At 35.6% G+C, this 26,419-nt stretch overlaps 1 protein-coding gene and 2 pseudogenes across 2 annotated transcripts in view; 1 reads left to right on the forward strand and 2 right to left on the reverse strand.

Annotated features, from left to right (window-relative positions):
* RPA1 (replication protein A1) overlaps positions 1-26,419 on the reverse strand; it is a 52,906-nt gene that overhangs the window by 12,196 nt on the left and 14,291 nt on the right. The window contains exons 1-8 of one of the 2 annotated variants that reach the window (XM_011359868.2): positions 25,511-25,640; positions 24,739-24,847; positions 12,715-12,803; positions 6,503-6,595; positions 3,163-3,295; positions 1,769-1,871; positions 402-470; positions 64-256 (exon numbers count right to left, since the gene is read on the reverse strand). In XM_011359868.2, coding sequence (XP_011358170.1) covers positions 64-256; positions 402-470; positions 1,769-1,871; positions 3,163-3,295; positions 6,503-6,595; positions 12,715-12,803; positions 24,739-24,847; positions 25,511-25,538 — 817 coding nt within the window. In that variant the 5' untranslated portion in view covers positions 25,539-25,640. Of the gene's footprint in view, positions 1-63; positions 257-401; positions 471-1,768; positions 1,872-3,162; positions 3,296-6,502; positions 6,596-12,714; positions 12,804-24,738; positions 24,848-25,510; positions 25,641-26,419 lie in introns of those variants that run through there. The other variant, XM_011359867.2, reaches the window with a different exon arrangement.
* LOC111739559 lies at positions 13,889-14,007 on the reverse strand (annotated as a pseudogene).
* Positions 16,664-16,785, forward strand: LOC111739493 (annotated as a pseudogene).

Genomic DNA, 26,419 nt, shown 5'->3' on the forward strand with positions numbered 1-26,419 from the left:
CCCTTATGTGTTGCCAACAAAACTGATAATCGCCACTCTCTTTGCTCTCAGATGCAGACTTACCTACAAGTGAATCCTTAGATTTGCTCTCTAGGTCACCAATCCCCGTGAAATCAAACTGAACTGTGGGTAAATGATGACCATCTTCACAGGGTATGACAGAAGTCTCATTATTGAAGGTCATCTCATAGTCATTTTTAACAGCTGTGAATTGTTTGTTAGCAATCTTCAGAGTACCTTTAGAGAAATAATAGACCTGCAAAAGAGGCCAAACCATGGACTATGGGGTAGTCCATTAAAGTGGACATATCCTTTACCTCCACACCGCTCTCCGGTGGAGAGTCCCTTCATCCTCATACCACCATTCAACTGTTTCAGTTCTAGACTCGACACTCCCATACCTTGTTCACATCAATAAGGGGAAAGAACTTGTCCACTTGCTCATTGAAAGCAGTAGCTCTGATTTCACCCTGCGGAAGCATTGCAAGAGCAGGTTAGAATTGTAGTGTTCATCAAGTTTTGCAAGTGAAAAACAGGACATTTTAGTGTCAAATGACATCTTTAAAGCAGTAGTAGCATAGCACAAATGAGATCTGTGAAAGGGCTACAGACACCCCAGAAACATACATTTTATAGTCACATATTCAAATTATTAATCCCATGAAACAACCTAAGTATAATCATGATTTTTCAACCTTTAGCAACCTAAAAAAAACAAAACAAACCCAACAGTGAGTTTAATATTCTGACAACAAAAATAAAACAACTTTGAACACTGAGTGACACGAATAAAGCCCACAGGGAAATGTGCTGAAGCATAGTGATTCACCAGCTTCCCTCGCATTTGCATTAAGCAAGGAATTACTTCATATTCAGGAGTCATTGCCAAAAAATGTTATAACAAGTCATGTTTCCAAGTCACTTGTGATCTGATTTTCGCTTCTACTTTTTGTCAGTCAAAATGCTACAGATGGATAAGAAACTTAAATAAATGGCTTAAAATTTAGCCAACTTACAGAATAGGCCAATAATTTGGTAAAAAAAAAAAAAAAAAAAAAAAATTAGGTCTGACATTGATTCAGTATTACATAGTGAATACATTTGGGGTGTTATTCCACCTTCCAAAAACAAACCACCTATCTTTTTCTGCCCTCTTCAAGGTTTGAACAAATAGGAAATACGCGGCAATTTGAAAAGGATGCTAGAAGTACATGTTAGGAATTATAAATAAAACTAATGGACAGAAGAGAAACAGCTAACAAGACTAGAGATTGCACAACTTGGATTTTGTGTCTCCTCACAATTTTGTTTTAAGTAAAGCAGGTAGAGAGTCTGCCCAGTCAGACTCCATCTCCCACAAAACCATTCACTTATGAAGGTGGATGCTATGTGCCTTCTGCTGTGGCTCAAAGCTCCAGTTTGCTCATAAGCAGACATCACCTCCTATAGCTTCAACTAACTAAGTCTGCCAGCAAGTCAGACAGAGCATCTCTGGTTTCTTATGACCATGAGGCTACTTATACACTTAGAAAACTAATTTCTGCTGCTACAAATGCTTTTGTTTAAGGTTAAGGGTTTTATTTATGACCTTTATTTTAACCCTTTGCCTCCAGACATAATAAAAACACTGCAGTAGTGGAAAAACAACAAAGACAATTATGTTTCCTTTAGGTTTATTATTGTTTTCCATCTCATTGGCCTATACAGAGATGAGCCTTCTGTTTCTCAGAGTTGACTACCCCTATTTCCCCACTTGACAAATACTCACACTTTCATCAACTAGTTCTATAGAGAAAAGCTTCCCTTCCCCTCGAGAATTGCTCCAGGTACGGATCTGACTTTTGTTGGTAACACGAGCACAAATAGTCCACCTAAAAACCAAATTGACACATTACAGTTCAGAGTCTTACTCGGGAAAGATTTAAAAGGTTACATAACATCTTCCTATAGCCTTTCTTACCTTCTGCATACTTCATTTTTCAAGGTAAGCTATATTTTAATCCACCTAATTAAAACCCCAAGATGACATACAATTTTGACAGTTTATAGAATAAGCAAATAGTAAAACATACAAGGTAATTTAACACTCATTCTTCTGTCAAATAAGTAAATTTATAAACTATTTTCCTTTTCCGAAACAGCATCACCAAGGCAACAACATCCCCTTAATGAAAGGTTTGAAGATAGAAAATGTGGTAATACCAGCAATTATGATTTGCCTACTATTTTCATTATGGGAACTAATGTAACTGGGGTCAAACTTCCGTCTCATTCCTAACACATATTGAATAGAAACACAAGGTTATGGAACATGGCGTTGGTGAGCCTCCAAAGGAAAACACACTCAAGTGGTATGATCTCAGACAGAAGCCACTAAAAAAAAAGAGGCACAAGACCCGACATCCAGTCCTGGTGCCCATACTGAACGTAGGCATTGTTATGTTAGTTACTTTACTTATAATTTCACAGGTGAACATACCTTCCCTACATTGCGAAGAACTGAAGAATAAATTAATAGGCACAAGACCTGACATCCAGTCTTGGTGCCCATACTGAACATAGGCATTGTTATGTTAGTTACTTTACTTATAATTTCACAGGGGAACGTACCTTCCCTAAATAGCGAAGAACTGAAGAATAAATAAAAGCATATCTGAAAGAATTCTGAGATGAGAACTTATTCATTTGCAACTGCTAAAATTAATTTTTAATAGAAAAAAGTCATAAAAGAAATATCTGTTCAAGTATATTAATGTGGTATAATACAAATAGCACTGGTTCTTTTAGCCAATTAAATCAGAGTAACAGTTTTTTAGACTAAAGATCACCTATTTACATGACAAGACGATGAAATACCTTCTGAATTAGAATAAATATTTAGTTTTACTCATAAGACTATCAACTCATTCTTTAGGCATTACATATTTTAGATTTCAAAATGAATGAAACACCAAAGGCTAGGGCAGATTGCTCTCTTTGTCATTCTCTTCTGATAAGAGAGTTCAAGGTTGCCACAATTTGTTCCCTCCTCTCTTGGGAAAAAAAAGAGGAAACCTATTTTATGTGTGGTAACGGTTCAAACATAATTAAGACAAGAGCCCATAATAACTCATTATACTATTTTGTGAGAACGTTCTAAACTTATTCTATGGAATAACTCACTTGGATTGGTAAGGGGTGAGGCTGGCAATAGGTACTACTTTGGCTTGTGTTCCTCCAGAACTGTTCACTAGGCTGGTACCTCCAGCTCTTCCAAATGTCTTTGAGGCTCCATAAGCCTTAGATACAGTGGAACCTTTAACAACAAACACAAAGACAGACAATCACCATTCTATTTAAATTTTATAGTAAGTTTTGAAATAACTCTCCATTACTGAGGTGTCACTGGTGAAATCATACGAAACGAGAGGCAAAGTTTTTCCTTTTTAGTACGTAAGAGATATGGAGATCAAATAGAGACTGAAACAGGAGGCTAGAAAAGTGATCTAGAATGAAGGCTGGGCACAAAGAAGTTCACTATTTGCTGACTTAAGCCCCGAGGTCAAGAAAATAATGGTAATGAAACCAGACACTGCTTCTTCGAAGATCCACCCTTCTTAAATTTTTCTCTTCTATCAATGGGCAAGATAATGAGTCAGAGAAAGAAAATCAACCTCCCTGACTGGTAAAACTGATGGCAAGTCACTAGTTGCATAAGAAAAAAAGCAAAAAGAAAGGCTAAGTAAGGGACATAGTGGATGAACCATCCAAGGTCAAAGATACTCGTTACAAATATGTCACCTCAAAACATCCCCAGAGAACTTCCAGTCCTCGACTGGTCTAACAGGACTGAAAAGTCCAGAATGAGGTCTATGGAACTGGGTTTAATTGGGAGCAAAGGGCAAGACAAATAGATGGCTGGCCACCAGGATTCCTTCCACTTCCTCGATCCAGCCTAAGCAGCTGCCTTGCACTTGGAAAGAATAGAAAATTAAAGCCTATAAGCACATGAATTCCTCTGTATGCACTTTGTTTCTGTAAAGCTTCAACCTCCTAATTAAGAAAATATAATTTAGTCCAATGAATTCATATCTTCTATATCAAAACATTTCTTCAGAATGGAATTTGGCTAGAAATGTAAATCTACCATTCAGCATTTATTTATTGAGTTTCCACAGCATTTACTACACTATTCTAGGTATTTATGGCACTTAGTAAAAAAATACATAGACCGTCCCAGATCTTAAAATTTCCTATTCAAAATGGGGAGTCAAGAGAGACATCTACACACACAACAGTAATAATTACCTCAAGATTATGCAAAGAAGCACATGTAATGTATAGAAGATGTGTGTGTATACATACTTAATATATAAAACACACACAGCCAGTTTTCATGCCGGGTAGCTTCCCCTCAACACATACCCAGCCTTTTTTTCACTACTCAACTGACGCATGTTTAAGGAACATTGACTCTTTTTTTTTTTTACAGTTTCCACTGCTGATAATAACAAAGTTAACATATAGCAAACTCAAGATCATGGATATCTCCTCTTGATTTACAGCTGCAACTCTTTTATCTTGTTCTCTCCTGCTCTAGCCAGGCCCATCCCTCAATGTCCTTATCACACACCATGCTCCCTTTTGTCCTGACCTATTCTAATGTCTTCTCTACCTATTACAGTCTTACCAACTTGTTAAGTCCTATCCTCAAATTCCACCTCTGCCCAATAATCCCCTTAAATTCTGCTCATTAAGATAAATCTTCTTTCTCTTCGTTATAGTATATATTATCTAAGTCGATTATTATTTTTATTAAAATTATTGGGGTAACATTGGTTAATAAAATCAAATAGGTTTCAAGTGTACAATTCAAGAATATGTCATATGTATAATGCACTGTGTGTTCGCCACCCACAGTTAAATTTCCTCCCGTCACCAAATATTTGACTCCCTTTACCTCTAACTACCTCCCCACCCTTCTTCCTCTGGTAACCACTAAACTGTTTTCTGTGGCCATGGGTCTCTGTTTGTCTTGTTCGTTAGTTGCTTTCAATTTTATATCCCATATATGAGTGAAATCATATGGTTCTCAACTTTTTGTCTGACTTATTTCATTTAGCATAATAATCTCAAGTTTTATCCATGTTGTTGCAAATAGGAGTATTTCCTCTTAAGGCTGAGTAATATTCCATTGTATATATGTACCACATCTTCTTTATCCAATCATCTATCGATGGACACTTTAGTTGTTTCTATGCCTTGGCCTCTGAACAATGCTGCTATGAACAATGGGTACATATACCTCTGCAGATAAATATTTTCAAGTTTTCTAGGTAAAAACCAAGAAGAGGGATTGCCGTGTCATATAGTCATTCTATTCTTAGGTTTCTGAGGAACCTCCATACTGTTTGCCATAGCTGCTCTATCAATTAACTGATCAATTAATAATCAGCATTAACTGATCATTAACTAATTTTAATTTTTAAAATTAAATATTAATATAAGCCAAAGACAGAAAACTGAGAAAACAAATCTGTTGCGAGGAGGGAGAGGAACAACACACTACTTGTTAGACTATTTGTATTTTAGTCTAAAGAAGTGACTTACCATTTTAGGTAATCTATTTACCATTTTAGATACTCTATTCCACTACCTCCCTTCAACAACATATATGAATATGTTACACTTATAAAGGGAGAGAGATAGAAGGTAGTTAGATTTTGCAAGGTAAATAAAAGCATCAAAGACCAATGGAGAAAAGTCATATGCCTTGAAAGTTTCACAGAAACATTAGTGATGCCTTAACCTTGCTTTTTTTGGAGAATCTTAGCATTGAGAAATAGAACTAATAGCTGAGGGGAGGAGAGGAGGTGGTATATGTGAAGCTGTAACAGAAAAAAAAGAACCTCTAAAGATAAATCCAACCAAATTCTACATATCATAATTTTCAATGGTAGTTCTAAAGTAAAAGCCAGGAAAAAAACAAAATTATTCCATGACAGTTTCTCAGGACCTGCTGCAGATAAAAGTTAAAAAAAGAAACTATTTCTCATCCATGAGACTGAGAAGCAAACCGATATAAATGACTGATATAAATGATACCGTCTTTAAGCTAAGATGAATAGCCATGAGAGCCCCAAATGGGAAATCTGGAGAGGCAAGCCGAATTTAATAAGTAGATCTTAGGTAAAAGGCTAGAATTAAAAAGGTATATAAATTCGCAAACTCAAGAGGGTGTAATACCTAAGATGCAAGAAACTACCAGAAAGACTATTGACAGAGAACAGTATATCATTCTGATAAAAAAAAAAAAAGAGGCATATTAAGCACCTTTAAAAGACTATCTTTAATCTATTTTTTTCAATCACATACTTTGCAGTAAGAATTGGTGTTATTCTTTGCAAGAAGCAACTGTCATGAATGGCATTCTGAAAACTCCATTTAGTCTGATTAAATTTCAAAATATTATTCCAAAGCTTGACACATATAATCAGCACAAGTCCTCATGTGACAGTCTTACCCACTCCTGAGCTCCCATTCTGTTGCTGGGGCCTGCTGGTTGGTGGACTGGCTGCTGAGACTGGAGAAGGAACTACCTGCTGTTGTCCATGTCCTGAGAATCAAAGAGAAAGGTACGAATAATATGGGTTAAAAGATTTAAACTTAAGTAGAAGAAATACATGAGAAAGTATGAATTTTTTATTTTCTCAAAGACTCGCGTGGGTCAGAAGTCTTGCTGGGGCAGTCAACGGCATGCAGTGAATTTGCTAGGGGTTCACTTTTGTTTTCATTACATAAAAGGTTGGCTCCATTTACCTTTCACCTGCTTATAATTGACACCTTTCAGTTTTAATGAGGTTCTCCCCTAAAGCCTTGCCCATTTCTCCTGCATGAACCTGAAGTAAAGTCACTGGGCTAAATCTGTGACAATACCACTTTTTCCATAGCAACAAATCGATGTCATCAACAGAACTGTGTGTTCACGGCAGGATCTATTAGAAGAAAAAGCTGGGTGGTAAGAAAAACCTAAAAAGAAGTTCAATTGTCTCTGAAGTGCCCCTGCTTCAAAGGAAAGGAGACATTCAGAAAGGATTCTACCCTTTCCTTCCCAAACAAAGCAACCTTATTTTGCAACTGACAGTTGGTGGAAAATAAGAGTTGAAAGAGCCTTAGATACCCTGAAGTGCTAGTGAACTGTCACAGCAGGAAGAGATGAGAATGGAGTTCAGAGGCAGGTGTGTCAAGGAAACAGGAAGATTAAAAGGAAAAGAGGGGAAATGAACATGTCTCTCAAGCAGAAAATAAGAAATGTCACACCATTAGAGTATTTATTTGCCCCTCATCCTTTCTACAAACGTTTATGAAGTTGAAAAATGTTAAGATAGCAAAATACATCTAATTGAAAAAAAGAGTTACAGAATTTGATTTTGCCTTTGTAATGGCACTAAGAGTAGAAGTCAACCTATTCTGGGCTGCTCACCAAGAGTATGTGCAGCACACAAGTGCAGCTCAAAAACATTTCCTAGAGTGCCCTAAGAACACAAATAGTGAGCACTACTGAAAAAGCTTGCCTTCTACCATCCTGTCTCTGTCTTCTCCAATCACTGGATTTATTCCTGCTGGGTTTTCCAAGGCCATAACTCAAATGGGCATATTACACACCAATGTCTTACTCTTAACTGGTACAACTAAATGAGAGTTAACTATGCCATTAGAGTAAAATTAATTTAGTATAAAATTCAAAAGGTTAAACAGAACTATTTATTCTTTAGTTCTTCCTGTGGAGAGAAAAATTGAGAGACCTATTTATATAGAAAAAGAGAGTCTAGATTCTTGACAATGAATCTGTTTACTTTTTATAGCTTTTCTACTATCGCTGAAACTTACAAAGTATCTTAAACTGAGAGAACTGCTTTTGCTCTGATAATGTGTCTTGTGAAGGAACATTTTGAAATTCTACAGTGAACCTTTTTTTAAAAAAAAGGGAAAAGAGGAATTGCTCAGTAAACAATATTAGGGGCTAAGTGGTTGAGAAAAATATATTTTTACCTGCTTCATGAAACATTCAAAAGAATGAAAAGATTTAAACATCAAAGATGTTACCATAAAAATACACAACTCCCTGCTATACTCCACTCTCGTTTCTTGGTCTCTGCCGCTGTCTTAAACATGTCTGAATTCTCAAGTCCCTTCCTCATTACCATGCCTGCTTCTTTAAGTATCTTGCTGGACAGGACATGGTGATGGTATCATGCTGATTTCTTACATTTAATTTCCATCTAGGTACCTTTATGAGGTACCTAGAGTAGTCAAATTCACAGAGACAGAAACTAGTGGTTACCAAGGGGCTGTGGGGAGTGGGGAATGGGGAGTTAGCTAGCAGACGACGGAGTACACAAAATGACAAAAACTCAATTTCTACTAGCAAATGCTTTCTTAACAACTACAAATAATATAAAGATGAGTCAATCGAATAGTTACAATTTCCTGTTAGTGGAAAATAAACAGAGTAAGGCAGAAAAAAATTCTAACTAATAATGAGAACTACTACTAGGTATTATGTATGAAATTTATGGTTAGAAATAGTGTAGGTACATAGAACACGCACACATATTAACAAAAATATATAGTGGTTAATATAGGAGGCTTAAAATCATCCAATCCAGTATTTTATGAAACATGAATTGTGTTTGAAGTTTTATTTCTCACATTTTGAAAATTCTTTAGGTATCTTTATTTAAGGTAGTACTAGTACCATAAGACAATTTCAATGCACATTTTAGAATTCCTCTGCCTATTTCTGGGCTAGATTTAGTCAATTAATCTTACTGGTCACCTGATATGTAACAGGTTCTGGGTTAGGTGCTGGGAGGATACAAACCTAACTTTATTTCTCTACCCACTAATAACAGTTTCCTTGCTATCACAATGGACAATTAGAAATCATTTCTGTGAAATACACCTGTAAAGTACTAGTCATTGTAACAAAGTTATTACCATGGTGGTCCAAGTAACAACATGTTATTGATCTGGTTACAATGAAATTCAATAGCAAATAACCTTGAACAGTAAAATCTTCTCTCATCCCCCTGCACTTTAACATACGCTGAAGGGAAGAGCCAATGGAACTGGATAGTGAGACAAAGGAGTTTTTCCCATAGTTCTGTAATCTGACCCCAAGTGGTAATTACCTTTTAACCTTTTTATCTCTACCTTTATCTGAAATACTTTGCCCCCGAAACACAAAATGCCCAAACAACCCCATTAAACACATATAAAAACATTAAGAATCTAGCTAAAAGTGAGAAAGTTGGGCACTATCATGTCTCCCTCACCTCTAAGATATCCAAAGATCTCACAGAGATGCTAAGTATTGCTTTCTTAGCTCTCTCCTTCCTAAAAGCTAATTAAGATAAACCGATGAGCTCATTTTAACAAAACTTCACTATTATAATACAATGTGATGTTCCAATTTAATATTTTAGAACTTTACCTGAATAAGTTCCAGCATTCTCTCTCTAATTTAAAGCACCAAATTCCTGTTTTGTGTAGGTACAAATTAGAATCTAGGAGGTTCTATTTTTGGAAGAGCAACAAAGAGAGTACCCATACCACACACAAACATTCCACATATAGACATATCTTTAGTGAAACTAAAGGACAGATAAAATCCACAAATTCCAAATTATGTGAAAGTGAAGCCCCAAATACCATAAATCAAGAAACCACAATGTTAAGACAAAAGCAGCATGTATGATTTAAATGTAAAATATAAAATCACGCAAGTAGTAGAATAAAACACTATTCTGGTCTGGATTTATATTTGATAGTTTGTTGAATGTGATGACAAAGTTTGAAAGTCCATGTGTGTTAAAAGGAAAGGAGAGACGAGAATAAACTTTTTTTCACAAGAAAAAAAAATTATACAAGTTTTAAAGGACAAATATACTATGAAACAGAAATAATTTCTATTTACCATTATGGACTGCATAACATTTCACTCAACATCCACATATATAACAATGGTTCCATAAGATTACAATGGAGTTGAAAAATTCCTATCTCCTAGTGACGTCATATCATAGAGAACAGCATTACTCATGTGTCTGTGGTGATGCTGGTATAAAGAAATCTACTGTGCTGCCAGTCATATAAAAGTAGAGCACTTACCATTATATACAGTATGTAACACTTCATAATGCTAATAAATGACTATGTTACTAGTTTATATATTTACTATACTATACTTTTTATTGTTATTTTAGAGTATATTCCTTCTACTTATGAAAAAAGTTTGCTGTAAAACAGTATGCTGTGTTACACTGGCAGCAGCCCATACATCTTGTTTACTGCGTCTCTTGATTGCATCATTTTCTATGTGTCTGATTTAATCTTGGTTGTTTTGTAGTGACATGCTGTCCAGGCTTAGAGCCTAGAGCAATAGGCTGTACCATATAGCCTAGGTGTGTATTAGGTTGTACCATCTAGGTTTGTGTAACTATGATGTTCACACAACGACGAAATCACCGCACGACATATTTCTCAGAATGTATCCCTGTCATTAATTGGCACATAACTACAAATGTACATATATAACATTCCTGCAATAGATTCACTCACACATCTATTAGCGTAAATACAATTTTCATAACAGGCAAGAACTTTATATGAAGGCTAATCTCTGAAGGTCTGGGTACAGTAGAAAGTGGGATAATGACTGGAAATCAGAAATAAGTCTCATTTCTTGAATCAGCTCATCTGCTGTGAGACCTTGGGCAAGTTACTTCATCATCTTATTCACCTTCATTTTTCTTCATGGTTAAAACAACTGATTTCTAAAACAGCTCCTTGTATTTCTAATATTCTGTTATTGTGCTGAATACTCTCCTAGGGTTCAGGCCTGAGCCTCTCAAATTTTCCTTTCCATTACTCCACTTAGGCAAAGGCTAGAACTGAACTCCAGATAGGAAAATAGACAGAATGTAGTTTACCTCCGGCACAAGAATTATTGGGATTAACTTAAGTTATCCTTACGCAAAAGCCCAACTAACACCAAAAATTAACAATAAATTGAAGAACTACATTTGATAAGTTTAAGGCTGTGTTTAGTGTACTTCAGTGGAAACCACCTAAGCACCTTTTTCTATTAGGAGCAACAGTGAGAATTTAATTTTCTTTGAGTTTAAAAAACAAAACCTACTTAATTTCCTACTGGGAAATAATTTAAGAGAAGAAAATACATAGTGGAAGACTTCAAATAAGTTAAGTCACATATAAAACTCTGGGCATCTTTACACTGACCAGATGAAAGTCATTTTTAATTTTTTAAATGTCACATTTATAATTAAAATAGCCAATATAAGCTATATATTTAATAACTTTTTCTTGTAAAAAATTGAGTAAAGATACAGGCATACCTCATTTTATTGCACTTCACTTTATTGTACTTCACAGATACAGCGTTATCATCAAAATAAGGCAAGATGCTCCACCAGCAAGAAGATTATGACTTGCTGAGGGTTCAGATGAGGTTAGCATTTTTTAGCAAAAAATATTTTTTAATTAAGGTACGTACATTTTTTTAGACATAATGCTACCGCACATTTAATAGACTACATTAGAGTGTAAATATAACTTTTATATGTACTAGGAAACCAAATTCGTGACTCATTTTACTGCAGTCATTACTTTATTGTAATAAAGTAATGGTCCAGAACCAAGCCTGCAATACTTTCGAGGTATGCCTGTATTAACCCTTTGTCCAGAACCAAGTGGTCCAGAACCAAGCCTGCAATACTTTCGAGGTATGCCTGTATTAACCCTTTGTCAGCCCTACCTTTTAAACTATTTTATCCTAGATAATAAAGTTTACATACTTCCTATTTTTATTTAACATAAATTTTTTTCAATATAATCAAATATTCATTGTGAATTATTCCAATCAATTTATGCAGCCCCACCCTCTTTTTAAAAATTATTTTTGATGGTTTCATTTTCTAACTTTTTAAATAAATCTGGAATTTATTTTGGTGACCAGTGAGGCTCTATTTTATTTGACTTGGAGAAGACAAGCCTTTTCCTTTTATGGGGCCTGTGACTGAAGACACTTTGCCTTTTTCTAGAATTATTAGTCTCTTGTTTAAAGTAATTGATTTTTTCTAATTTCATTGTGCTTTTCTATATATTTTCACAAGAAAATCCAAATCATTATCAAGAGATAATCACTCTAGAGAGAATTTTGGGGAAAATGGCAGAATAGAAAGCACCAGGAATCTATCTCCCAATGTAGATTAGAACTGCACAGGCAGAATCTGTCTGCTGTAACTATTTTGGGGGGAGGCAGTCCTGTGGGACTGAGCCATTATCCTGTGAGATCTGATGTTAACTCTAGGTAGGTAGTATCAGAACTGAACTGAATTGTAGGACTCCCAGCTGGTGTCCACAGAGAATTCAAGAACTGCTTAGCATCGGGAAAAAAAAAAACCTATACATTTAGTCACAGAAGTGCCAGAAGTGTGAGTGTTGAGTAAAAACACAGGAGAGGTTTTGCCTTTATGGACTTGTACAATCATTTCTCCAGTATTGAAAAAAACTGAAAGAAGAACCTGGTTCCTAGACTCCCAAATCACTAGTTTCATTAAGACTAACAATCAAACTGAATCCAAAAGGTAGAATTCCAGCTCTATAAAGAGGTATTCATTTGAGTGCTACAACCTATAAAAAGCATTTTACCTTCATTATAGGGCACTGGATTGCCAATCTTTAATCCAACTGCTTCAGCTGATTTCAAAATGCTTAACTCCATTAAAATAATTACTCTCCTACAACAGAAAAGAAATAAATAAGTTAGAAAAAATAAACTCAGAAGCCCTTCAAATGATAAGCTACTTAAAAAGCTTTTCCCCAGTAATCATTTTGATAAAACTATTTCCTTTTGTCAGTTTTCAATACTGAATAACTTGAGAAATATATGATAGCAATTCCTACATAAATATTTCCCTTAATCTTTCACTGCATCATTATTAAGGCTTTTTATAATCGCAGGGTTTTCATTTCCCATCTAGTCATTTAATTAAAATGCAGTGTCCTGACTACATACCATATCTTCAAGGAGCAAATGACATACATGATAAGAATTTAGATTATTAAACACAAGAATACATGGCACAAAAGGTGATATCGTTTCAAAAATGTAGCACTTATCTAAACAATTACCTTTTCCAGGTGAAAACCAGTATGACTATAGATGTTTAAAACATATTATCTAAGAATTTAGTTCTTTGACCCATTTTAAACACTGATTAAAACCTTGCAATAACTTCCCAAGGACCTTAGGCTAAAAATGAAAACCTTTCACTTGGCCCACAAGGCTCTGTAGTCTGGTTTTGCTAATCTCTCTCTAATTCACCTCACACCAGTTCCCCAAGGCTCTCTGCACTCTGGCCACACTGTTTTCTTTCTGTTCCTGGGGTATGTTACATTCTCTCCTGCCAGAAGGCCTCTGTGTAAGCTGCTCCTTGACTGGGATTGCCTTCTCTGGTTCTGCCTCATCTAATACTCATTTTTTGGCTCTCATCTCAAATGTCACTTCTTTGAGACACTTCTCTAATCTTTAGCTTAGGTGAGATTTTTGTTATACTCTTTTCTATCGCCATGACTTCTTTCCTTCAGATCACTTCTCTCAGGTTTAATTAATATATATTAACATATACGTATTTATATAGTTTATGTTCACTATTTATCCATTCATATATATTTTAATCATACAGTCATTATTATTTGATTATCTACTTCTCCTATTAGACTGTACTTTTTTTTCTTTTTCTTTTTTTTTTTTTAAGGTGAGGCAACCCTTTGCAAGGACCTTGTCAGCTAACAATCCCTTGGTTTTTTTTTTATTTTCTTATGCCTACAGCACCTGGTCTTCCTAGGTGGTCTCCTATCCAAGTACTAACCAGGCCTGACCCTGCTTAGCTTCTGAGATCAGACAAGATCAGGCTTGTTCAGGGTGACATGGCTGTAGACTAGACTGTACTTTCAATGAGGGCAAGTATCCTTCAGTGCTTAATGCAACAACTGGTCCACAGTTGTTGCTCAATATAAACTTGAATTAAGAATGTCATGATCATGTCTGTCTTTAAAGAGAACTAAGACACGAAGAGGAATTTTAGGGGAACACAATTAGAGGCAGGGAGACCAAAAGAAGAGAACTGATGGTGGCCTGAATTAGAGTAATGTCAATAGAGATTTTTTAAAAAGTGAGTGGGAGCAATATTTAAGGAATAATAAACCCAACTTCATCATGGTGCATTCTTTAAATGATCTAGTGGCTGTACATTGGATTTTTACATATAACTGATCAGTTTGTGCTACTTTTATCAGGTTTTCATATCAAGGTTATATTATTTCAATATAACAAGTTTGAAACTATCTGTTCCTGAAAATTAGATAGACATTCCCTATAAAAACTATCCAATTGATATTTAGTGGTAGATTTTAACTACCTTCCAAAATTATCCAAACTACTGCAGAACCTAGAAAAATTGAAGGCTTATCAATCATTTAGTATCCTAATACCAAAACCTAAGAGAAAACACACTCAAAAAAATAATATACATACAGCCTAAATAAAACATCAGCAAGATGAGTCCAACAGCATATCAAAAGAATACATCAATCCCAACTTACAGAAAACAAAGGTGACAAGAACACACTATGATTTTATAGAGATACACTCAGCAACATCCAGACAGTGGGAAATTGCATGAGGAAAAGAATAAATAACCTGGCTTCTTCAACAAATAAACAGTAAGGGAGAAAAAAAGTTGTAAAGAAGGAACCCACAGATTCAAAAAGACTAAAAAAACCTATTAACCTACTGTAGTGTGAACTTTACTTTGGATCCTGATTTAAATAAATTGTTTACACACACAAACACACACACATGAGTAGTTGGAAACCAAATACTGATATTTGATATTTTAGTTGTAAAAGGAAATTTTAAAAAGAGTTCTTATCTTTTGAAGATATATACTAAGATATTTATGAATGAAAAATGATGTCTGAGATTTGTTTCAAGATTACAGAGGATTATAGGGATATAGATAAAACAAGATATTAGATGGGTAGTCACATATCATATTCTTGAATAAAAAGATTTGCTATCAAATACTATATAAATTTAATACAATTATTTGCATTCCACCAAGATTTTTGTCCTTTTTGAACTTGACTATGTAATTCTAAAATTCATATGGAAGAATAAACATAGAATTGCCAAGAAAATCTGGGGTGGGAAGAGTAAAGGAAGATATTAATAAAATATTCTACAGATGACACTTTAACTGAAAATACTAGGGCAGATGAAATTATCTGTTGGTGAGGATGTTGAGAAACTAGAAGCCTCGTACATTGCTAGTGGGAATGTAAACTGGTATAGCCACTTTGGAAAACAGTCTAGTAGTTCCTCAAAAATTTAGTCATAAAGTTACCACTTGATGAACAATTCTACTCCTAAGTAAAATGTATATAAAAAAATGAAAACAGGGCCACACAAAAACTTGCATGCAAATGTCTATGACATTATATTTATGAGAGAAAAAAGGTGGAAACAACCCAATCTCCAAACAAATGTATAAAGAAAATGTGGTATACCCATAAAATGGAAGATTACTTGGAATGAAGTACTGATACATACAACATGGATGAACCTTGAAAACATTATACTACGTAAGCAGAAGCCAGTCACAAGGGACCACATATTATATGATTTCATTTACATGAAATATCCAGAATAAACAAATCTATAGAGACAGAAAGAAGATCAGTTGATGTTGAGGGCTGGGGAAGATGGGGAGTTTGATGATGATAACTAAAGGGTTCAGGGTTTATTTGGGGGGGGCGGTGATAACAGAGTCTAAAGTTAATTGTGGTAATGACTGAACAAATGAATATACTAAAAACCAATTTACACTTTAAATGGACAAACTGTATGCTTTGTGAATGATATCTCAATAAAGCTGTTACCAAAGGGAGGGAGGAGGACCTCTATGGCACTGACAACAGAATACACAAAGAGATCAATGGAAAAGATGACAAACTCAGAATAAAGTAGGTAAATGAAAAGCCAAGCGCTCTGTATCTAGTTTAGCCACCAACCATAAATTCTCCACAAAGCTATCAGAAAAATCTTTTGGAAACTTTTGAAAACTTAAATCAGATCATACCACTACTCTGTTGCTTGAAACCCCATGGCTTCCTATCACACTCAGAATAACCCTCCATGATATGGGTTATCCATTTGGAATAAATTGAGCTAAATTCTTCCATCATATCCTACATAAAAAAATAAGTCTCAGATGAGCTAAAGTCTACTTTAAAAACCAGCAGAAGTGTCTGAAGAACTAAAAGATATTTTTATAACCTGGTCAGGAACTTTCCCTAAGATACAAAATTCAGAAGCCATAAAGAAAGAAAAAAATTGAAAATTTTGATGAAATTAAAAAAAATTATTTAATTCCATCACAAGACACCATAAACAGACAATCATAAAGTGGGACAAAATATCTGAAACAGCTAACAAAGAGTTTATCAGTATCCCAGGTTTAAAAAGAGCTCTTCCCCCCACCCCACAAAACAAAAACAAAAAATATAGACAAAGTATATAATAAAAAGCTATCCAGTGTACGACCATGCTACCCTAAAAAAGCCCAATCCCGTCTGATCTCGGAAGCTAAGCAGGGTCGGGCATGGTTATTAGTACTTGGATGGGAGACCACCTGGGAAGACCAGGTGCTGTAGGCGTAATAAATAAAAAAAATAAGGGATTGTTAGCTGACAAGGTCCTTGCAATCTGTGAGGTCAACCATGGGTAGCCTTGCCTAAAAAAAAAAAAAAAGCTATCCAGAGAGGAGCTACAAATAGGCAATAAATATATGAAAAGATACTTGATCTCATTAATAGGGAAATTTAAATTTAAAAAAAGATTAGCAATTATTTTTTTAAATTAGTAATACACATTATGTAGAAGGTTACGGAGAAATAGGTATTTTTAATAAGTTTTTAAGATATTTGCACATGATAAAATTCACCTTTTAAAAGTCTAATTCAGTGGTTTTTAGTATATTCGATTGTAGAAGCATCACCACTACTTAACTTTGGAACATTTTTATCATCCTGAAAAGAAACTCTGTGCTCAATGGCAGTTACTCTCCATTCCCTGCCCCTGGGAAACACTAATGTAACTTCTGTGTCTACGAATTTGCCTATTAAGAAATCGGTACTCTTACACAATATTCATGAGTATATTAATTGGTATACTTTCTACAATAGATGTTCTTTGGCCCCACAATACTAATTCTAGTAATGTACTCAGAAATAATAGCATTAGCATGTAATGTACAAGGATGACTGCTAAAGCCCCACCTAGAATAAACCTAAATGACTATCAAAGGTAAGGAGTAAATAAACTTGGATGTATGCACACAGGTTCCCAGGAGAGGTAGGAAAGAATACATGCTGAAGTGGTAGAATAAGATATGCCCATGGGAGTGGAATTCTATCCCTGACTGGAGAATGAAGCCTGAGTTTTTATATTCAACCCCAGAAAAGTTCTCCAACTTTTCACACAATCGTGCCCTAGAGGACCAGAAAAGTAAACAGAAAGCATACTCAAGCACTCAAAGGTAGCCTGGAGTGGGAGATAACAGGTCCCAAGTGGGAAGGTTGGCAAGATGTACCTAGCCTAGACCATGTCAGAGCAAGTATGAAGTCCGGACAGAAGTGTCCACATTAACCATGAATAGCATAAAAAAAAAAAATGACACAGCAACAATGCAACACATTACGATGTATAAAAACGAAAAGAACAGAGGAGGCAGAGACAATTAAAAAATTCAGTCTAGAATGCCAAGAAAGGGAATAATAATTCCCAAGAGAAGTTTATAAAATAAGATCAATAAAAGTCAAAAGTTGAGATAAGAGATTGGGGGAAAAGGGGAGCTTGAAAAGTTAAGGAAAAAACGCAGAACAAAAGTAATATCATTACATGCCTAATATTTAAATTATAAATATCAAGGAACTGAATAGAGAAAGCTAAAAATGAATTACTATTATGTTGGAAAATCTTGAGGTTATCCAATGCATGCTGTAGGGAAAAAAACTAAAGTGAACTTAAAACATTCATGGAGGACAAAGTTATCCATGACATAAATAAAAACTAGAATGCAAATGAAACAGAAAACAGCATTAAGGAATAACACAAATTTCATCAAAAAGAAAGAAACGAATCTGCAGACTGAAAGGGCATTATCACGTACCAGAAGAAAAAAAGCAACTGACATCGAGGCACACACTGATTAATTTATCGAACTTCAAAGAATTCTTCCATCTATTCAAGTTTCATCAATTGTCTCGATGATGTCCTTAAAAGCAAAAGGATCAAGTCCAGAGTCACTTGTTATATTTAATTAACATCTCTTTAGACTCCTTCAACATGGAAGTTCCTCCATCTTTTATTTTCATGCTTGAATTTTGAAGATCAAGAGGCCAGTTATTCTGTACCATGTCCCTTGATTTACCTGTGGCTTCCTCGATTTGATACAGATTATGCATCTTTGGCAAGAATATAATAGTGATGCTGTGTTTTTCTCATTGCATCCTATCAGGTAATATGCAATTCCTATATGCCCTATTACTGGTAATGTTAATCATTGGAATAAAGTGCCATCTTGCCAGGTTTCTCCATTGTAAAGTTGCCTCTTTTCCTTTTACAATTCATAATTATGCTGTGGAGAGGTACTGTGACCTTGTATATAACTTGTTCCTCATTAAACTTTCACCCATTGTTTCAGCATCTGTGGTAGGCTGAATGACCACCTAAAAGATAGTCATCTCCTAATCTCTGGAACTTGTGATGTTACTTATATGGCAAAAAGGAACTTTACAGATATGATTAAGTTAATGATTGGCATGGCGAGATGATCCTGGATTATCCAATGGACACTAAAAGCAATCACATGTATCCTTATGAGGGAGGCAGAAGCAGACTTGACAGACAAAAAAAGAGGAGGTAATATGACCACAGAAGCTGAGATTGGGGTGATGCAGCAGCCATAAACCAAGGAATGCCAGCAACCACCAGAAGCTGGAAAAATGGATTCTCTGACAGAGCTTCCAGAGGGTGCGCAGCCCCCCCAACACTGATTTCAACCCAGTGAGACTGATTTCAACTTCTGACCTTGAGAATAAATTTCTGTTTTTTAAGCTGTCAAGTTGGTGGTAATTTGTCACAGCAGCCACAGGAAGCTTACTGTTTCTTGCATGAATTCTTCCTATGTTTGCCAAATGGTGATATTCTAATTCTATTATTCCTTCTATATTTGTTAGATGGTATTTTATTGTTAGAAAAGCTTTCTGTTTCCCCCATTCATTTATTCAATGTGGACTTATGAATTCCTATTTGATTCAACAGGCTGTAATCTGTTAATACTTATTTTGATTTTTAAATTGTCCTAGATTTGCACAGGGACATGCACAGTCTAAGTCCCCGTGAGCCAGCTTCTCTGTCCTTCTGTCATGGTCCCATTTCCCCTTGAATACCTCATTATTTTCTGGCACAATAATATATTCTATATCCCAAGTTCATCCTGTAATTTCCAACCCTGTAATAAACCACCTTCCGAGAAGCCTTGGTCCCTTTCAGTATAAAACAGCATTCGGAAACCATGATCTCGGTGCTAAGTGGGCTCTTAGCTATGGGAGTACTGCTGCTCCAAAGCCCTCCAAAGACAGATCTAGGGAACATGCATACATATAATATATGTATACACATATACATTTTTATCTCTTTCTACCTACCTACCTATCTATTCCCCCTATATGTTAGCAATCTCCTGTTGCTACCCCCAATGCTGTACCCATGGACACCTTCCTCACAATGCTCATGTTCCAATACCTAGCTATATTGGAATACAAACAAGCACCCAATTACAAATAAGCACCCTCCTCTCCTCGACTTCAGTTAACATCTTATGCTGGGCTGTTGCCACTCCCTGCACAGACATCTTCTTTATCCTGCTTGGACTCCCGCCTCGCCCAATTCAGTCTCCATCAATCTGTTGCTGTCTCTCCACTCCCACACCCACAGATGCCCTCTTCACTTGCTCAAGATCCAACAGCCATTCAGACTCTTGCTTCACCGTACTCAGACTCTGACAACCCATACTGGGCTGCAGCCATCTTCTCTCCATGCATGTTCTCCTTGCCTACTTATGCTCCAACACCCTGTGCCAGCCCACAAAGATACCCTCCTCATCTTGTTTAGGCTCTGACACCTGGTCGCCACCCCTCCCCTGTAGATATCGACTTTGCTTGGCCCTACCTAATGGCTTTTGCATTGAATTATTCAGGAAGGAAGAGAGCAAGAATAGTACAGTCATATGTCACTTATCTATAGGGTACATTTTGAGAAATGCGTTGTTAGGTGATTTCATTGTTGTGCAAACATCAAAGTGCGCTTACACAAACCTAGATAGTATATAGCCTACTATGCACTTAGGCTATATGGCATAGCCTATTGCTCCTAGGCTACGAATCTATACAGCATGTTACTTACTGTACTGAATACAGTAGGCAATTTTAACACAATAGTATTTGTTTATTTGAACACAGAAAAGGTACAGTAAAAATACAGTTTAAAAAATAAAAACGGCACACTTATATAGGGCACTTACATGAATGGAGCTTGCAGGTCTGGAAGTTGCTCTGTTGAGGAGAGTCGGGGAAAGGAGGGTGCTTATTGAGTTAGTAAGCAAGTGGTGAGTGAATGTGAAAGCTCAGGACATTACTGTGCACTACTGCAGACTATAACTACTATACACTTAGGCTACACTAAATGTATTAAAAAATTTTTATTTTCTTCATGCATAAATTAACCTTAGCTTACTGGAACTTTTTTAGTTTATAAACATTTTAATTTTTTTAACTTTTCAACTCAATTTTGTAGTAACACTCTGCATATAAATAGCTGTATAAAAATATCTTCTTTCTTTATACCCTTATTCCATAAGCTTTTTTCTATTTTAAAAATTATTTATTTTTTTACTTTTAAACTTTTTGTTAAAAAACTAAGACACAAACACATACATTAGCCTAGGCCTACACAGGGTCAGGGTCATCAGTATCACTGTATTCCACCTCCAAATCTTGTCCCACTGGGAGGTCTTCAGGGGCAATGACATGTATGGTGCTGTCATCTCCTAGGAAAACAATGCCTTCTTCTGGAATACCTCCTGAAGGACCTGCCTGAGGCTCTTCTAGAGGAGGTGTCACTCTTTTCAGAAATATGCCCACGGTGGTTTGCTCAGTTTGCTTCTTTTTTCATCACAGATTATTTGCCTATAAGCAGATAATGCACCATGAACATTCAGCTCTATTAATGAAAACCTTTCGTGTTGGAATCCATGTTTTCTAACTTTTTAAAGAGCTTTTCGAAGTCTGCAAAAGCTTCTGCTAACCCTTCACTGTGAATTTTCTTGGAGGGTCTTCTTTTTTTTTCTCTTCTCCTAAAGTTTCCTTTCCCTTGCCTCTTCTTCAGCTAAGTGTTCCTATTCTAGTTCCGACAACTCTTCATTAGTCGATTCCTCAGGAACCACCTCTAGGAGCTCCTCAATGTCATTCTCACCCATACCCAGGTTAAAGTTGTTTGCCATCTTAACCACGGTCTTGTTAATTCTTGCAACCTCTTCATCCTTGGCAAATTCTTTGAAGTCATGGACGAACCTCTTCAGTGTCTTCTTCCAGATGTCATTCGTACACTCCTTGGTGATATCATCCTAAGTCCAAGCAAGATTTTTGATGCAGTCATAAGATGTTGTAATCTTTCCTTCCAGAACTGCATTAGTGTTTTCTCAGGGATTTCCTGGGCAAAGGACATCAGGTAGTAGGCCTTAAAAGCTGCTATAACTCCTTGAGCCACTGGATGGATTAAAAAGGTAGAATTTGGAGGTAAAAACACCACTTTGATATTGGGATAAAGACCACCAATAAAAGGAGCATACTTGGAAGCACTGTCAACAAAAAGCAAAATCTTGAAAGGTACATTATTCTCCAAACAATTCTTGATTTTGCTGGGAAGTAATTCATGAGGACATCTTAGAAGAGAGGCTGGGTCATCCATGGCTTCTTGCTTCTGTAGTATACTGGCAGGTGTGCTTATTGACATGCTCAAAAGCCCTGGGGTTCTCACTGCCCCAGATGACAAAGGGTTTCAATTTGTAGCCTGCAATACTGCCTATAAGCAAGATTGTTACCCTATCCTTAAAAACCTTGAAATCTAGCTGGTATTGACTTGGCCTCCTTATGGCCGAGTGTCCTTTCAGGCATGTTTCCAGAATAAGGTTTTATCTGTACTGAATATTTGCTCTGTTAAGTAATTTTCCTCCATAATCAGCTTGAGTTTCCAAAAATCCTTCGGCTGCCTTCACATCAGCACTTGTAGACTTATTACTCACATTCACATTATGTAATGAATAATGATTCTTGAATTACTTAAACCACCCAGTGGTAACAGTAAATTCAATACTGTAGTCAGGCCTAGCCTTTTCTTTCAACATCACAAACTTTTTGCTTTGGCTGATTGTCATGGTGCTGAGAGGTATACACTTCTGTGTCTGTTCTTCAATCCAGGTCATTAGAAGTTTCTCCATATAGGCCCTTCTCAAATTTGTAGTAGTTTCATTGCCTTTAATAACGCAGATCCTTTAACAGCTTCCATTGCTTTGTTCTTGTTCCTCAAGATTGTAGCTATGGTGGAATGGGACTTGCATGACCGGTGAGCATTAAACATCACTGATTTTCTACCTTCGTAGTCCTTAATCACTTTTAATTTCATTTCCAGGTCAATCATTCCATGTAGCCTCTACCTGGCAACATGAGCAGTGGATTTTGTACATTCAAGGGTCATGATGAATAAAACAACACGAGATACAATGTCAAGCATAAGAGAAAATGATGCAATCAAGAGATGCAGTACACACAAGATGTATGAGGCTGCTCCTGGTGTAACACGGCATACTGTTCTACTTTTTTTTTACTAAGTAGAAAGAGTACACTCTAAAATAATAATTAGTATGATAAACCACTAACATAGCCATTTATTATATATTCGTAATTATTTATATTCACAGAAAAACCTGGAAGTACAGAAAACAAAATGTTAATAATAGTTGTTTCTAGGCAGTGAGATTACAGTTATTTCTCTGTTTTGTGAGTTTTGTAACTTATGTATATATTACTTATATAATAAAAATTGTTTTACAAAATGTAATAACAAAAACACAAAATTCTATCAGGATGAAAATACTAGTACATGATATAGAGAAATAAATAACTGTTAACCTAACTTCTATACCCAGTTAAACTACTTTAACTGAGTCAAGTATAGATATTTTTGGGTGATAGAAATTTTCACCATTCGCAAGCTCTTCATAGATGAGCTGCTCAAAGATGTTCTTCAGAAAAATGAAAACTGAACTAAAAAGGAAGGAGTGTGATAAAAGAGGTAAAGGTGAGCTAATAAACTATGGGTGAATATAAATAAGCACTGATAATGTAAGAGAATATACCAATCGGAGAGACTAAAAATAAAATTGAACTAAAACACTGAACATTAGCTAGATCATTTTAAGATCTTCACTTTATTTGGGAGGATGGTAAAAATACTGATGTATTTTGGATTATTTGTTAACTCAAATATAGATTTTTTTTTTTTAAGGTAAGAGTAACCACAAAGAAAACACAAATAGAATCTATAAAATTTCCAAATCAGTAGAAGAAAAAAAAAAGAGATCTAAGAAAATCAAGCCAAGGCAGGAAAAGAGAAAAAAAGGAAAGCAAGAATACAGTATAAACACAAAATTTAGGGGGGAAAAAATCAATAATAAATTAAGCAGAATAAAATCATTAATTAAATATCAAATTGAATTTTAAAACTATATGCTGTTTATAAAAGACATTTAAATTAATAACATACAGGTTAGAAGAAGAATAAAGATATCGAACAAATATAAGTCAAAAAAGTTATTTGGAAATGTAAGATAATAATGTAACATACATCGATATACCCTTATTAAGATAGGAATGCTTGCCATATTGGCTTCTCATGTTTTGATTGTATTTTGCAACTGAAAATTTAAAACTTGAGAATGTAAAGCTGCTTCCCAACAAAAGAGCTGTATTTTAGCAATGGTTACCCATGAGTGAATAACAGTTCTGTTCACCATTTTATCTCTAGCATGTAGCTAGCGTCTGTAGTTATTCAACATTCTTTATGTTGGCTGGAAAAATTATTTACTATGAAAGATTCAAGAATGCAGTATTACAGTATTACAGTAAAAAAAGAGCAGTATTACATAATTAATTATATCTTTTCTAATAAGTAACCCCTTTTTATTAAGATACTTTGAGAGAAGATTCTAAAAACAGCGCTTCTGAAGAGATTAGAAATAAGAAGAGTTCTGCATTCTGCTTTAATCCCTTGCTCTGAAATTTCCAATTTATTTCTATACTTCTCTCCCATTGGTGCCATGTTTTAGTTACCTGAGTTCAGAATTCAATAGCTGTATATTCTTAGCTGAGAGTTCATCATTGCCTTTTAGATTCCCAATTGAATTCTGGCATCCAATGAACTGTTCAAAAATTAGCTCCCATTCCACAACACAATAAAACAAACAAACAAACAAAAAAACCACTACATACCTTCCATCTTTCAGTGTGTTAACAATAAATCGGTTAATCTGGCAAATACAGTTGCTAGACAATTGTTCGTCTTCAACAAGAGTGTTCAACTGTGTTGCCAACATGAAAGCTGAAAAGCAGGGATTATTTCAGTCTCCAAAACATTTCAGTAATAACTATCTAAAAGCTGATCACACCTGTACTAGCAAAGAAAAATAATGCCTTAAATACGTTCCTGAAATTAAAACTAGTCAGACTGCATAGTGAAAAATAGTATAATTTGCTGTGCATTAATTAAACATCTGCTGCTACTCTAAAATGTATGTATTTCTTAAAGTGCCCAAGATCATTTTTTCTGTCATTCAGGTTTCACGAAAAAGACTAAAAAATCCTTTCTAGGTCCTTCACATTGTGACTAGAGATAGCAAGCACATATTCTGCAAATTCTCTCCTTTCTCCCTTGTAAAATTTCCAACACAGAAATAAAACCCCATAAAGGCAAGTATAGCACAGCTAACCCATCATATTCACTAAATGTCAATATCATCCTGAGGGAAGTTAATCAAAGAAAACATAGAACACTAGTTAGAGAAAATTAATTAAGCCAAGTGGCAGCTTTCCACTAGATCCAGTCTATTGTTAGAACGCTCTCTGCCAGTTGCAATTCTGTCTGAATGAACTGCATAGCCAAGCAAATGCAGACTTTCGGAATGCCCAAAATTACTGCAATCGAAATGTTAAGTGTGTTTTTATTATTTAAATACAAACTCTTAGATTTATACATCATACTTACAGGATAGGGTGTTCAACCCATCACTCATAAGCAGTCGATAACGGGGTGGACTATTCCCTGTAGTAATGGGACGGATGTTCTAGAATAGAAAACTTGAATCATTAGCCAGATGGTCTGCCCAGTCCCCAGGGATAAGTAAACCTAAGTGGCAGGAGAGTGGGCTTGCCATTTAGTTCAACACAAACTGAACTGCGTGCCCATTCTCTCTCTTGACACCTAAATCCAAATAACAGAAAATTAGATTTGATGATTCTCCCACCAACCTTTCTCCACTAACATTATGAAACACAATATAGATGAGAATAACATGAATTGCCAGTATTCTTGTGTTCTCTCTCCCCTAACTTGAATTTGGTTGAAAATCAATTCTTAAAAAATATATAACAAAGTATCTAATACATGCAAGGTACTGTGTAGGAAACATGCTAAAAATACAAAAAATCCTTGCCCTGAAGGGCTTACAATTAGGGTAGAGATGGAGGCAGAGATGTAAGAGAAGTATGCACATAATGACATGGGGGCAGAGCTGAGAAATTTATCTCAACTTGAAGGAAATCACAGGCAGCTTTAAGTGGAATATGTAAACAGAGCCTTAGGGTGAAATAAGCCTTAAGATGACTGGCAGCTCCAGAACCCTGTTCATTTTAGGGTAGGTCTCTCTGGAGACCGTCTGTAAGGCAGATTTGAGCAAGACAAACCTCAGAGCAGGAAGACAAGTAAGGAAACAGTTGTAATGATGTGTAGCACTACAGCATTCATTAATTGTAGAAACAACAGAGAGGCAAAGCCTTAAGTCTGAACCTCCAAAGGTCTACCTCTGGCTAACCCAATATATTTTTTAAAAAGTCTGGTTCCTTTCTCAGAGTTACATCATGGACTGACTTATTTTTTTGTGATGATAGAGAGAAT

Source organism: Pteropus vampyrus, unplaced genomic scaffold, assembly GCF_000151845.1.
Source record: "Pteropus vampyrus isolate Shadow unplaced genomic scaffold, Pvam_2.0 Scaffold50, whole genome shotgun sequence".
Taxonomy (NCBI): Eukaryota; Metazoa; Chordata; class Mammalia; order Chiroptera; family Pteropodidae; genus Pteropus; species Pteropus vampyrus.